Source organism: Chanos chanos, chromosome 1, assembly GCF_902362185.1.
Source record: "Chanos chanos chromosome 1, fChaCha1.1, whole genome shotgun sequence".
In the NCBI taxonomy this organism is placed as follows: domain Eukaryota; kingdom Metazoa; phylum Chordata; class Actinopteri; order Gonorynchiformes; family Chanidae; genus Chanos; species Chanos chanos.
The window spans coordinates 58,592,580-58,607,904 of NC_044495.1; the positions used below are offsets into that span (position 1 = coordinate 58,592,580).

The window sequence follows — 15,325 nt, forward strand, 5'->3', positions numbered from 1 at the left end:
ATACCCAGTTATTTATCCAGAGCACGCGTTTATCAGCTTGTTTCAATAGTTTCAAAGCCAAAGGCCGTTTCTTTCCTCAATTGCTGCGTTACAGTGACGCCATGTGGAGGGAAAAGGTCATGACAGTGCAATATGAGGAATTGCTCACCTGTAAATGGATCGGAAATGAGCTGTTATTTTCCAACGGAAATACGTGTAGACTGGAGTGAGCATACATTCAAATGAAAAAGCGAATTAACGGAATAATTCAAATAACGAGAAATGACAGTCCTGGTATACGTTTGGCCTAACTGAGTATTTTGTTAAATTAGTTATAATTTGTCAAATTTATAATTGACGTGGGTTATCCACGAGTAAAGGTCCACGAGTGCTGAAGTTGAGACCGGTTTACTAAAACTACACTTTAAAGCTAAAATCTAACAGTTTAAAGTGACGTTCCTTTTTGGCGTCAACTAATATCTACAAACGCATGCATTTTTTTTATTAGTGGAGAGGCTTCGAATTCTTTTCCAGAAGGCTAGAAGAGGACCGGTTTGAGGACTTTTGTTTTGAAAATAGCCATCCCGGTGGCCGTTCGATTGTAGCGTCATTGTTTTGGGCCTCGCGTTGAATGAAACTACAATTACCGACCTTCACTGCAACGGCAGAAGGATGGTATTTTGGATTAGTAAACCTATTTATTTCTATTAGGGCATTTTATAAATAGAGCTTTGTCAGTCGTAGTATCGCAGCAGAGATATAATTACGTCAATCAGGGTTTCAGTCTCAAAAACCTCCCTGAGCAAGAAATTCTGGACCTACATTTTCCCTAGTGTTGCATTTCCTGCTGGCTTTGGATCAGAAGGAGCACACAGCTGTTTTTTGAACAGCAGACAGCGGAGTCAGTGAATTAGCCGCTTACAAACATTGGAGACGGAGGAGATTTCTTAACCTGATTCTGAAAGACGTCGATCCTTGGAAATCGTCCAGACTCAAATCAAACGTCAGAATCAAACGAAAATCATAATATGGGAAAAACTGACGGTTATGCCTAGTGTGGAAATTCACTAGCTACAAAGCAAGCTTTCCAACTGTTTCAAACGGAGTTGAATTTCAGTGACATCCTCTACCTTCAGATAAGCGTGGTAGTCAAATTTTGGAAACCTCAATATCAACATCTTTGGTGTCTTATATACTAAGTCACGATGGATGTTAACATTGCACGGCCGCTTCGGTACTAAACGCTGCAAACAGTGGCAACCGGTTTGATGTTTTCGGTATTTATTTTTAATATTTACTTGGGCATGCTGGTAACGTTATGTCCGCTCAACAGTCTCAGTGAAGTAGCTGGTTTATTGTAAGACACGCGATTCCGGTTTTGTGGAATTACATTTTGTTGTGTTTATCTGATACTTGATTAGCCTACCTTATTTTAACGGATACTTTGTGTAGGCTTTTTTTTCCCCTCGTCGTGTTTTATGTAGTGGGATTCGTTTACATCGTCATTGTACCTGTGTGTCTGACTTGATAATAATCGGAATAGTATATTACGTAGCAACACTGTCAAGCTTGCAAACATAATGAAAACGAGGAGTTTTGTTCATGTATAAGCTACACGGGATCATGACGGCACACGTTGACCTCCACCGTCTTTGAATAAGGTAATACTATAGAAACATATGTGCATTATTAATGTTACTGTAGAAGCAAGCTCTTAGCTGTCGCTTCTGAAGACCGCAGGAGAACATTCGGATCTACGGAAGCTTTGAAAGAATCCCCTTTGACTTTACATGTTATATAACTGACAACTGAAGTTTATTCATTACGTTCACTTGGGGAAGAAAATGAAGAAGTTTTTCGATTCGAGACGTGAAATGGTCAGTTCTGGACCCGGTTCTGGAGCCGGGGGAGGAGGTATTGGATCCGGTAGCGGTGGCAGCTTCATCGGACGGGTTTTCACTATTGGACGGTATCAAGTCACCGTGGATGAAACTGTGGCAGAGGGTAATAGACTCCTCTTTTATTTATCAGTCCTTTAACACAGACTTTTTTTTAATGGGTGGATTATCCATTTTGAATGAGAGAGTCGGTCAAGGTTTAAACCTCACTCTTTGATATGTCTATATGCACTTACTGTGTCTATAATGAAATGCTCTCATTGACTCGTGCGAGCCCCAATTGCTTACGCACGACATTGAACTGTCAAGCTTGACGTGAGACCAGATCCTCTCCCGATTTGGCTTGACACACCAGGAAACTGCATACGCAGAAGTATGCCACGAGACATCTACGCAATGGTGCGCACTCCTTTACCGGTTCATATGGGATATCCCTTACGCATGGTTTTATGAATGTTGAAGTTTGGCTGTGGAGGCGGAACGGCCAAGCACCGCAGTCTCCCGTGTGGCTTCCACGGATAGCTGGGGTTGTGTCGCTTGGGCTGTCAAGCATTTTAAGGCTGCGTGTCTTGTTGGCTGGTGCAAGTGTGAGCTGCATATCTATCCATATGACTCACGCTTAGGCTTCAGAACTGTCTTGTGACGCATTCATCGTGGCCTCGCCCATTTTCTTCATTTGATAAATGTCTGCATCGGTTGTGAGAATTAAATAACTCAAAAAGCAAAAACAAACAAAAAAAAAAAAACAGTGTAAACTTTATCACATTAACGTTACATTTCGTTATTAGTACTTAGAATCAAAGGTGAACCACGAAACGCCGCAAATAATAGAAGCCTACATCTACACATAGAGCAGGAAGACTTGGCCGGTATTGACTTTTGGAGCATCCTGGAATGTCATGAGATACCCCTAGCCAAGCTAATGTGCTCATTTCTCAGTTCCGGATTAAGGAGGTTATGTACCGGCAGCGGTGAATGACTCCGTAGCGTGTCGAGTGTCTATGGACCGTCCGAACTCGTGATGTGACGTGCTTTCAGGAGAACCCGTATTCTCGTGCCTAAATCTGTAAAGAAAGCCCTTTTCAGCAGGCCACATCACGGTTTCTTTTCAGTGAGGAGGAGGGAGGGGGGTAATGAAAACTGTGTTCACCTCCTCTGATGTTAGTAATCTAGTCTTTTGATCTGGGTTTTATGCAGAGACTCTGGGTTTGAACTCCCCGTAGGTTCTCCTCGGCTGTCACAGTGACTGTTAGATGGTTGGGTTTGTTTACCTTTTGCAATGTATTCGTCTGATGTGGTTAGTAATTAGTGTCAGACAGTGTTTGTTGTTAGTAATGTACAGTCTAGAGACTGCAGGTCAGGTTGGATGAGTCTTATTTAGTGGAAAAGTTTAGGTTTCATGACTCTCAGTTCTACACCTGCCCTGCCTTTCTCTGGGTTTATCTGGGTTGTTGGTGGTACTCTGGGATGTTATTGCTGGTGTGAAACATTAGGTGAGGTTCTGAAAAGTGATGAGAGTGAGAGAGAAGGATGTTTCATGGGGTTGTATTGGTTCTGTCATGGGAAACTTCATGTCAGAGAAACCTTGGCACCTGGAGTGCTCTACCAGCCATTCTCGGCTCTAAAAGCCGTCTAATTCTCCGGTGCTGCTTTGTGTCAGTGCTGGGTTTGGTCATGCCCCTGGAGAACGCATTTTCTCCTTTGTGTGAGTGCAGGCCTGGTTGCCACACAATCTGTCACTTCATCTCTCTCTCTCTCTCTCTCTCTCTCTCTCTCTCTCTCCCCCCCCCCCTCTTTCTCTCTCTCGCTCTCTCTCTCTCGCTGGTTTTCTGTCTCTCTCTTTCTCACATGCTCTGTCTGTTTTCTCATTTTCTCTGTCTTCTTCTCTTACACGCCCATCCAGACCCTCTGTGTTAAGTCTCCTTTTTTTTGTGGTGGTGTTGTCATGGCTGTTTTTGCTGACTTGTCATTTTCTCTAGGCTAAGTGGCCAGAGACGGCTCTCTGCTGTAAAATGCCCCGTGTTCTGCGGCTTCATGCTTGTCCTCTCTCTGCATTAAGGCAATGCTGAGTCACTGCTCCTACACAGACTGGGAACTGTGGACAGCAGGTGTCTCTCAATGGAAGTTGATTGTGGTACACTGGTACTTGACCGGCTCCTACAAGGGAGACCATATCTGGGTCACCAGGAAAGGTTTTATGAGATTTTATGACAGTCTAAATGTTAAATAAATGTCTCCATAAGTTATCGTTTACCAATGCTGTTATCATTAAGTTTATTGCCTGACTTATCTGGAATCAGGTTAATCTTCTACGCCTGTTTCATTTTGATCTGTGACAGGTGTGGTAAAGTATGTACGTCGACATCATTGAAAAATTGAAAGGGGACATGCTACAAGGTCCCGTTTGGTTCTGAACCAAAAATAAAAAAAAAGGAAAGAACAGAAAACAACCATCTGATGGGCCTTGACTTTTTACCCTCACTGCCAGAAGCATCAGGGTAAAAATGTTGATATGAGTCGTCAGTTCACAGTTGTGTAGTTATTTTTACCTGATCCAAGCTGAGTGTAGCTGACTCTCTGTGTGTGTGTGTGTGTGTGTGTGTGTGTGTGTGTGTGTGTGGAGGGCACAGACACTGTCCCTGCTCCTGCTGGCAGTGTGTTTCTGTTTTGTGGCCTGAAATGCCAAGCATGCAGTTTTTAAAGGGCTGAAGACGTGATGTTCCTAATTTAGCAAATTCCTCGCAGGCAGCTGCCTAGCCTAGCCTAGCCTAGCCCAGCCTAGCTTAGCCTGTCAGCCCTGACCTTGGGACCATAGAGGAAGATAGTTTTTTTTCACGGCCTTCCCTTTATGTGGATTACCATTCACACCCTCACACACACACACATACACACTCACACATACACACTCATACACTCTCACTCCTACACTCTCACACTCATACATTTTCGCACACACACACGCACACACAGATATTTTAGGCTGCCGACTGTCTCTGGCCTCCTGTCCTCTCTCACTCCAGAGTCAGCCCTTGTCAGTAGAAGCTCAATTTGGACGTTAATTTATGATAGCCGTCACCCTAATTCTTCAGAAATGCCAGGGGAGGGATGGGGGGGGGGGGGATTGGGGGCTGCTCATTGGCTGGACTGTTCTGTGTCTGACTAGACAGGAGATGCCTCTGTCCACCTGTATGGGCATGATGATGATCCCTGGTCAATGTCTGACTCGAGCGTGAGTGTGTGTGTGTTCCTGCGATCATTAGTCTCTGGTCTGATGTGGATATCTGCTCTTCTGTCTGTATCTGGCTTTGGTCTTTTCAGTCATAACAATGATTTAGGTCTGACTCCAGGGACTGTGGATTGGACCCATTGGCTCTAATTTCTCATATAGTTGCTTGTTATGGTACCTTGAGCTGATGTTATGACTTATTTTTTTTTATCTGGCTCTCTCTCTCTCTCTCTCTCTCTCTCTCTCTCCCCATCTTTCTGTTACTGTTGTTCCTTCTCTCTGTGATCTACTCGTTATCCTGGTTTGGCAGTCACTGTTTTCAGCTCGCTGTCCTGTTTCCTCAGACTGTAGTTTATCTTCTTTACTGTCAACACTGCACAAGGGATCGTATGCATCAAGTTTCTGAAATTAAGAGAGCCGATCAGTTTGAACCTTTCTGAACCGTAAAGAATATATGTACTTAGATCGCGTGGAGCCGATCCCAGATCAGTGCTATAACACCAAGAAGAGGCTTGGTACATATGGGAATACGTGTGCGTGTGTGTGTGTGTGTCTTTCATGATGTGTCCCGTAGTGTTGTCTCAAAATATGGCTGAGCGTTTTTCTCTTTCTTTCCCTCCATCTCTCTTTCCCTCTGTCCTCCGACAGTGTAGCCTGTGTTCTCTCTTTGCTTCCTCTCTGGTCATTTAGGCCATGTTCTCACAAGCTTCCAGCTTTTCATTTTATAGTGTTTAATAACAACAACAACAACAATAATAATAATAATACAAGTCTATTTAGAGCCCAGTATCACTATTTATAGTCTCAAAGGGCTTTGCATTTCTATGACAAAGTCAAATTAAAATGATATTATCCATAAATCAATCAAGTCGTCAATACTCCAGTCGACTCCCTTCACCATTCCTGGTTATAAAACTCTTTTCCTGCTCTTTATTTATTTATCTATTTATTTTTTGGTCTGTCCCAGGCTCCAGTCTTTGTCCTCTTCACGGGTGACTGCTTTTGTCATTCCGTCCGTTGACTCGTATTACATCACCCCGTACAGTATAGGCCTAAGACGTGAAATGAAACCGATCCTGGATCTACGTTTAGGCGGCAGTTTATTTAAGGATGTCGTTTAACGGTGTGGTCGATGCTACGTTTGGATTGCGACGCAAGCGCCCCGGTCTCTCTCTCTGTCATCTGAGAAGTCATAGAGTTTGTGTGTGTTTGTGTGTGTGTGTGTGTGTGTGTGTGTGTGTGAATAATGTATGGTTATCCAGTGATTCATTTATCAGGGAGGCTGATGGGCACCATCTGTCTCCACTCAGTCAGTCTGTTCAGTTTGGTCTGTGGGGCCCAAAAAAATGGACACTCATAGTACATTCTGTCTGTTTGCTTGGTGTTAGTGTGTGTGTGTGTGTATGTGTGTGTGTGTGTGTGTGTTAGAGAGACAGTGTTTGTGGTGATAGATGATCCTGCATGACCAGACACTCTCCAAATTGTATATTTTTTTTTAATGTGCATTTTGTTCTACCTCAAACGGATTTTTTGCTCCAAATCACCTCTCGACAGGCTCAGCCCAGATTCTACTCACTCATTGTTCTAATCCAGACCTGAGTCTATTTGACTGTTTTCTGGTTTGTTTGTTTGTTTGTGTAAATCCCAGCACCTATCATATGAGACTGGAAATTCTGAGAAAATTCCCTGTCTTTGCAGGTGAGCTGAGGTTTAGTCTGTGTGGTTTACAGGTGTGGTTCAGTTCTGCGTGGTTGAGCGTTGTTCAGACCGTACTCTCTGCTCCATGTATGTCTGAAAACCGTTGGTAGGTAACATAGAAAGACTTTCATGAGTCAGAGAGAAAGTTCTCCGACAGAGACGCCCTACCCGAGAGCAGCATACTCGCATGACCCGGCTCTGTGCCGGGCTGGGTCCTGTCCAAACCTCTCACACACACACACACACACACAGTCACACACACCCCTCCACAGAGGAAATACTAGATGGAGAGAGGAAAAGCTAGAGGAAATGATCTGTCCTTTCGTGTGAGGGGACAGGCTGTTCATCTTTAGCCGCCCTGCAGAGAGAGAAAGTGCCCTGAGTCAGTCTGTGTGTGTCTGTGTGTGTGTGTGTGTGTGTGTGTGTGTGTGTGTGTGTTTGGACGGATGTGAGCATATCTGAAAACACTCTTACGCCCATTTTGATTGGACCTCCTTGACTTTGCAGACAGGAAGTTGTTTTCAGCACAGGAGAGGAATTCACTCATGGTAGCGGTCAACCTTCTTTGCCCCCTCTTGTTTTCCTGAAGGACATTTATTCACCCCACCGTGACCTCATTCCACCTCCCAGTTCTATAAAACACCCAGAGCAGACATTTTACATCTTACATTTTTATTTCTTAGTTGGTTCTTTAAAGGATATTGCTTTGACTAAACATGACATCACGTGGAGCTGGTCTAGAAGAATGGAATGAAGGAGTGGGCAGTGATGTCACAGGAGATTGGAATGAAACAGTATGCAGTGATGTCATAATGGTTTGATAGCCAGTAGAATATTCTGCTTCCCTGGAGCCAATGGAAACCTCATCTCCCAATGAGAATATTATTGCCTTGACTGTCTGAAGGGTTTTTAGATTCTGACCAAAACACCTCACAACATACACTTAATGTTTGGAGGTTCATTTCTGCTCGATTTTTTTTTTTAATTCCACTGTTACCCAGTCTATGTTTCTGACCACAGTGAACGCGTTTTTTTTCCGGCTCTGACAACACTGTAATTCCACTGTGTGTGTGTGTTTAGCTGCGAATCTCATATCTCGAGTCTTGCAGCTGCTTCACAAGGCTTCAGGAGGAAGCTTTGGAGTGTTGGTCCTCTCTGGCTGTGTGGAAGTTTTACGCGTAGTGACGTAGCACGGTGAAACGTGAGATGAAGGTTTAGCCTGGGGTGAGCGGTTTGGCTCAGTTGGGGAGGGGGAGAGGTGTTTTGTTGCCTCTGATGCAGAGAGCTGAGTATCAGTAACTGTGTAGTAATGCTATACTCCACATGCCCTGCATTAGAGAGGCAGAGCGGAGCTCCGTGGAGCAAAGCCAACAGGGAGGATACCTGTCAGCCCTCAGCAAGTTAACATACGACACTCAGAGAAAGACACACACACACACACACACACGCACATATATATACCCTTGCACATACATATGTCCGCACACATACGTACATAAACCCCCACGCACACAAATGCACATGCACACGTGTGTGTATATAAACATGCACACACACACACACGTCACAATACAATGGATCTAAGTACAAAACGGTTTATATGCACTCTTACGTAAGTTCGTGACTATATGGCTAATGCGAGACACGTCACACTGAGAGATGCGTAACTCCTGTCTCTCTGGGTGGTTTTCCGTTGGCTTTGTTTGTGTTTTCAGAGTCAGGATTCTGGAGTCTCGCAGTAGCCTCGGTCGCCTGCAGTCAGTCCCTTGTCCGCTCATCGAAAGGCTTGCCTACAGTAAGCCCCTGTCTCGTCCAATCAGTGAAGGGCTTGCCTCGAGTAAGCCCCTCCCCCATCCAGTCAATCAAACGTCTTACAAAGTGTCTGTAAGCACCATTGTAAACAAGGTAGTGGTGGTTTATTTATAGGACAGGTTACGTAAATGCTATCACACCAAACGACACAAATATCTTGTGCTACAGCACATTAGAGGACTGTGTGTGTGTGTGTGTGTGTGTGTGTGTGTGTGTGTGTGTGTGTGTGTGTGCGTGTGTGTGTGAGAGCAAGAGGCTTGGAATGAGTGCTGGGTGTTCTGTTTTTTTCTGTGTGTATGTGTGTGTGTGTGTATTTTTGTGGGGGGTTTTTTCGTTTGTTTGTTTGTTCTGTTTTTAGCTGGGCTGTAATCAGTTTGTTTGTTTGTATTTATTTCCTGGACCTCGGTGTATTTGGACAGAGGTAAAACGTGTGTCTGTGGTTCATTTGTTGCTTAAATAAGCTCCATAATCTAATTTAGCAAAGTCTCAGTGGCAGTGAAATTTGACAGAGATGGCTGGGCTTTGGCACAGTGTGTACCATCCGTGAGTGTGAGTGTTTGTCTGTGTGTGTGTGTGTGTGTGTGTGTGTGTGTGTGTGTGTGTGTCACTCTGTGTGTGTGTGTGTCTGTGTGTGTGTATGAAAGTGGATTAGGCCTACAATGCATTGTCTGACTCAGCTCAGCCTAAGGCAGTGCACAGAGCCACTGCAATGCATGCTGGGAAAAACGTTCTGCTTTCTGCTCTGCATATGTGAGCGTGTGCATGTGTGTTTGAGTGAAATTGTGTGTGTTCAGTGAGCCACTGCTCCCTTTGGCTTTGTCTTTCACTGGTCCCTGACCAGAAAACCTAGATGCAGTTACACAGTGTATAATGTACAATTCACACACACACTCGCACTCACATAATCTCATACAGAGGTCAGGCCCAACACAGTGCATCACATTTCTTAGGGTATATAACATACTGACATGAGATCAGTTTTTGCCTTTCCTGATGATAGACAGAATTACATAAGCTGATCCTGGATGAGTTCTCTTACTCTGACATGCTTGAGGCTCACTGGCCCTGAGCTCCAATAATCTTTTTTATTCTTTTCTTTTCTGTTTTGTTAAACTTGATGGTAAAATGTCTCGGTTAGGACCAAACATCTTTTTCAAGGACTTCTATGTCTCTGTTCTGTATCTGTCCCCAAATGCACATGCTTACGTAGACACACACACACACGCAGACACAAGCTGCTCATTCTCACATTCATGCGTCATATTCACAAACACAAACACACACACACACGCGCGCGCGCGCTCACTCACAGACACACAACCCACACATACGTATTCACAATTTTTTAAAGTGTCACACACACACACACACACACACACACACATAAAGGCAGTACAGCTTTGACAGTCCAGTGACGTGTAAACATGACGTTGTGGTAAACCTGTTTTCTCAGGTCTTTGTTTGAAAGGGATTATGATCATAATGACTTTGCAGTGACTCGAGCTGAAACTGTGCTTATGAAATGTACAGCCGGGTTCGTGTAAGTGCGCTTCCCATTGAAACCTGCCTCACTGGCGTAACGCACCAGGATGTGTGCGGCCCACATGATTAAAGCAAAGCACCGCCACGGTCAGGTGCCTCCCGGTGGGTGTGGGAATGCAACGCCCTGACGGAGTGTGTGTGTGTGTGTGTGTGTGTGTGTTAGAGAGAGAGAGCGACTCAGTCAGTCAGGTGCATTACCTGCAGTGTTTTGGCTCTTGAAAGATGTTTGGTATCTGAGGGTATGAGGGAGAGAGACAAAGATAGACAGACAGACACATACACACACACACACACACACACACACACACACACTGAGGGGAATCACCTGCAGCGTCGTGGTTTCTCGGCAGACCCTCTTTGATGCTGACTGCTCCCTGAGCTATTATAAAAGCCCTGACACCGTGTCCCAGACAGCCTCTGACTGAACACACACCCTCATTACTCTACACACACACACACACAGTCAAAACACACACTCACTATTCTCCACATACACACACACACACACACATAGTCAAAACACACGCTCACTATTCTACACATACACACACACACACACACACACACACACACACACAGTCAAAACACCCACTCACTATTCTACACATACATACACACACACACACACATAGTCAAAACACACGCTCACTATTCTACACATACACATACACACACACACACACACACACACACAGTCAAAACACACACTCACTATTCTACACATACACACACACACACACATAGTCAAAACACACACTCACTATTCTACTCATACATACACATACACACACACATAGTCAAAACACACACTCACTATTCTCCACATACACACACACACACACACACACACAGTCAAAACACACACTCACTATTCTACACATACATACACACACATAGTCAAAACACACACTCACCATTCTACACATACACACACACACACACACACACACACACACATAGTCAAAGCACACACTCACTATTCTACACATACACACACACACACACACACACACAGTCAAAACACACCCTCATTACTCTACACACACACACACACACATACTCAAAACACACACTCACTATTCTACACACACACACACACACAGAGTCAAAACACCCACTCACTACTCTCCTCCATCAAAAGCACACCCTCGTTAACCTACACACTCACAGTCAAAACACACACTCACTACTCTACGCTACACACTCCATCAGAAACACAGTCTCTTTATCTTACACACACACACACAATTAAAACACATGCCAACTGCCCTGCACACACACACACACACACACACACACATTCCATCAGAAATACACTGTCATTACCCTGAACTCATACAGAGTCAAAACACTCACTGTATACTCAACCAAAACACACTTTCACAACACTGTGCCCTCCATCAAAACACACAATGCACTCCTGTTCTACACTTCCCATCAAAACACACTCCTGTTCTACACTTCCCATCAAAACACACTCCTGTTCTACTCTTCCCATCAAAACACACTCCTGTTCTACTCTTCCCATCAAAACACACTCCTGTTCTACTCTTCCCATCAAAACACACTCCTTGTGGGTATTCCAAGTACGTGGTTTAGTGACTAACCCAGATAAGTTAAGTCAGAGTAAGTAGTAAACCTCCTAATAGAAGAGCCCTATGGCTTCATTCTCCTAGCAAAACAAAGCCATAGGGCTCTTCTGTTAGGATATTTACTACCTACTCTGATTTAACTGACCTGGGTTAGCCACTAAACCATGTACCTGGAATACTCCCCTGTTCTACACTCTCCATCAAAACACTTGCACTGCATCGCACACTCTCTCTACACAGCAGTATCTCTCTCAGACCTCACTGTACATCTTCGAAAAAATGCAGGTTCTCTCTCTCTCTCTCTCTCTCTCTCTCTCTCTCTCCCCTCCCTCTCCCTGTCCCCCCTCCTCTGTGTGTGTGTGTGTGTGTGTGTGTGTGTGTGTGGTTGTTTGTTTATAGATGTGGCTATATTAGGTCACATTGGCCTGAAGTAGGCTTGTGGCCAGTTTTGCTGAGGTAATGGAGTTTACACCCCTTGGTAGAAGTTTTTTTTTGTTTTTTTTTTTTCCTTTTGTGGAGACGTTCTGAAAAGAGTTCTCTTTCTCCTCATTAACTGTTCAATTTTATCCTACATTAACTTCCAGACTGCCAGACTCATGGCATCCAGAGCAGATGAGAGAGGAGGAGGAGGAGGAGGAAGGAGAAAGGATGAAGGACTGAGAGAGAGAGAGAAACGGAATGGGATAGACACACGAGAAAGAAGCCCTACATGAGATATATCTTCATTATTCCAACACTAGTCCACAGTAATCCAGAATGTTCTAGAATGTTCCGTTCAGACTCCAGAAGGATTCTGGAATGTGGAAGAAAGACTTATATAAGGTGGAAAGAAGGAAACGGGAAAACACAGAGTGAGAGGTGGAAGAAAGACTAAGAAAAAGTGAAGGTTGGGGGGGGGGGAGGGGGTTTGCGTAATATACAGACAGAGGTTAGTCTGCAGTCCGTGTGGTCACAGATGGTAGATTAGGCCTCCAGAAACTCGTCAAGGTCAAAAAGACATCCCCTACTGAAAGAGGATCTCTGCAAAGACACACTTTCACCCTTATTCCCTCTGTTCCTCCAACTTAATTTCCTTTCCTTCAGCTTTACTGCTGCAGTGGAGGTGCACCGCCCTCCCCTAACACTGTCTCTCTCTCTCTCTCTCTCTCACTCTCTCTCTCTCTCTTGCTCTCTCTCTTGCTCTCTCCCTCTGGCTCTCTCTCACTCTCTCTCTCACACACAAACACACTCATCCACTCACTTCTGACCTGTTCATCCAAGAAGAAATGTCCCAAAAAAAACCCCACTGTTGAAGAGCCCAGCAGAGCCGACTGTGAAGCAGAGGCGGTAACTGGGTCAGACTGGCCCAGCCGTAGACTGTCTGCCCCACGTGAACAAGAGCATCGTCATTTCACAAGGCGCAGCGTGCTTTTTTTATAAAATGCCCCGCCGTCTTCTTACAAAACCACCCGGAACATTCCGCTTAGTACCTGCCTCCCAGCAGGTCCCCGAATGATGGTTTCAAAGGCCTCTTTTCATTGGCTGCGACAAAAAGAAGTGATTTCATTTCATTCCCACTGAGAAGAAAAAACTCATCAGCGCTTGTGTAACCGTCAGTATATTTTTGACATAGATGAGGTGTTTTTGTGTGTGCGTGATTTGCGGTGTTTGTTTTTTTGGGGCTGATTTGTGTGTGCACTTGCTGGCACAATGAGACTCGTGGTCCGTTGCAGTGGTTCTGATATTTATCGTTGCTGTTGGCTTTAAGACTGATTGGCTGTTTTCTCAGTTTATATTTAACTTAGTGGTTTCAACCATGCGGTTCGTTGAACTCTGAATATGAATCATGTCAGAGACACAAGAGCATGTCAAAGTTCAGCTTTACTCTTACTCAACAGTATGGCTTTGCCGCTGAGAGAAAGTATGCTAAATGTATGTACAGGAGTGGATGAATGTCAACTGGATGTAACTTGAGGCCTGAGGTCTCCAGTATAAAAATTTTAAGTAATAAAGATTATGTTCCAACCAAGCAATTAAATTAATCCTATACTGATGACAGATTTGTCCATGGGAGTCCTACATTTATGCTTAAAGTTGTTTTCTTTTTTCTTCTCTCTCTCTGTCTCTCTCTCCCCCTCTCTCTCTCTCTCCCCCTCTCTCTGTCTCTCTCTCTCTCTGTCTCCCTCTCTCTCTCTCTCCCCCTCTCTCTCTCTCTGTCTCCCTCTCTCTCTGTCTCTCTCTCTCTCTCTCTCTGCAGGGGGCTTTGCCATTGTGTTCCTGGTAAGGACACATCAGGGTGTTCGTTGTGCCCTGAAGCGGATGTACGTCAACAACGAGCATGATCTGCAGGTCTGCAAGAGAGAGATTCAGATTATGGTGAGAATCGAGCCGGCCATCGCTCTACCTCTAAGCTCTCCTCATGTGAAACTGTGGCTCATGTTTCTGCCATACTGGCTCCCCTAATATGCCTGATCCCACTGGTCCAAGGTCCAGTTGACAACACCATTTGTTTTTTTTTACCATTTGATACCATTTAGGAGATCCATTTAGGTGTTTGAATCAGAAAATGTGTAGCAGAGAATGAAACCGTTAGAAAGAGAACTTTGAAGAAACACTTAGCACGTAAGAGACAAAGTTTCGTAGAGCTGAGGCGTCTCTGAAAACTGCGATCATCAGGATTTTTGATGAGCTGAACATGGACGTGAAACGGAAACTGAAAACGAATTGGGATAACCAGAGAATCTCTGCTTTGTCTTCTTCATTATGACATCATCCAGTAGAACACAGAGTGTTCTCGTGTTCCGGGCCCTTGACGTTCCATTACGTGCACACCCCAGCCTGGGAGGCACACTCTGAGTGGCATTCCTGCACAAGTAACGGTACTTGCCTCTAAATCGTGAAGTTCTCAAGAGGCACCCGTGCTTTTGAAGGGCATGTGGAGTGCCTGGGGTGGGGGGGGGGGGGGGGGGGGGGGGGGGCGGGCATCTGTCATTCAAAGACTGTATTTTAAACCACCGACGTGAAACACAGTTGCAGTCACCTTGACTAAATATACCTCCGAGAGAATGGCGTAGCTCCAAACACGTTTTTCTTCAGTTACGAATAGAAGACAACTGATGAGTTGCGGTAATTCGATCTGGGTGTGTTACAATTGACATTCTTAGCTCATACAAACCGGCACCACTGTTTCACACAGCGCTTTTCAGCGGTCTTGGCTTTCTGCCTTCTCGGAGAACACTCGATTCAGCTCGTTAGATCATTATGAGGTCGTAAGGTCGTCCTTTTTTTTTTTCTTTTTTTTTTCTTTTGTTACCTGAGGCAGGTGCATCAGACCAGGGCAAGACCCGAGATGTGCAGTGACTGGGTTTACAGGGGTAGCTTTTGAGAAACACTGGTCAAGTTTGCGGAGTTAGCAGTGCAGCGGGGTTTGGAGATGTTCGACGTGAGGGCCTTGGTGTGCTCCCCCTGGGTGTCTCCTGCTCTTTTTCCTCTGTCATAGACGCGGCAGACCGGTGTGTCACAAACGAACTCTCTCGAATGGCACAGAAAGAGCGACGCGCGTCCTAACGAAAACAACACGACCGCGGAACTGCAGCGTT

At 44.8% G+C, this 15,325-nt stretch overlaps 1 protein-coding gene across 1 annotated transcript in view; it reads left to right on the top strand.

Moving 5' to 3' along the window:
• Positions 1-1,823: 1,823 nt before the first annotated feature.
• The window catches only part of aak1a (AP2 associated kinase 1a), a 39,066-nt gene continuing 25,564 nt past the window's right edge, over positions 1,824-15,325 (top strand). The window contains exons 1-2 of the mRNA XM_030778925.1: positions 1,824-1,983; positions 13,984-14,102. Of these exons, the coding sequence (XP_030634785.1) occupies positions 1,824-1,983; positions 13,984-14,102 (279 nt within the window). The remainder of the gene's footprint in view (positions 1,984-13,983; positions 14,103-15,325) is intronic.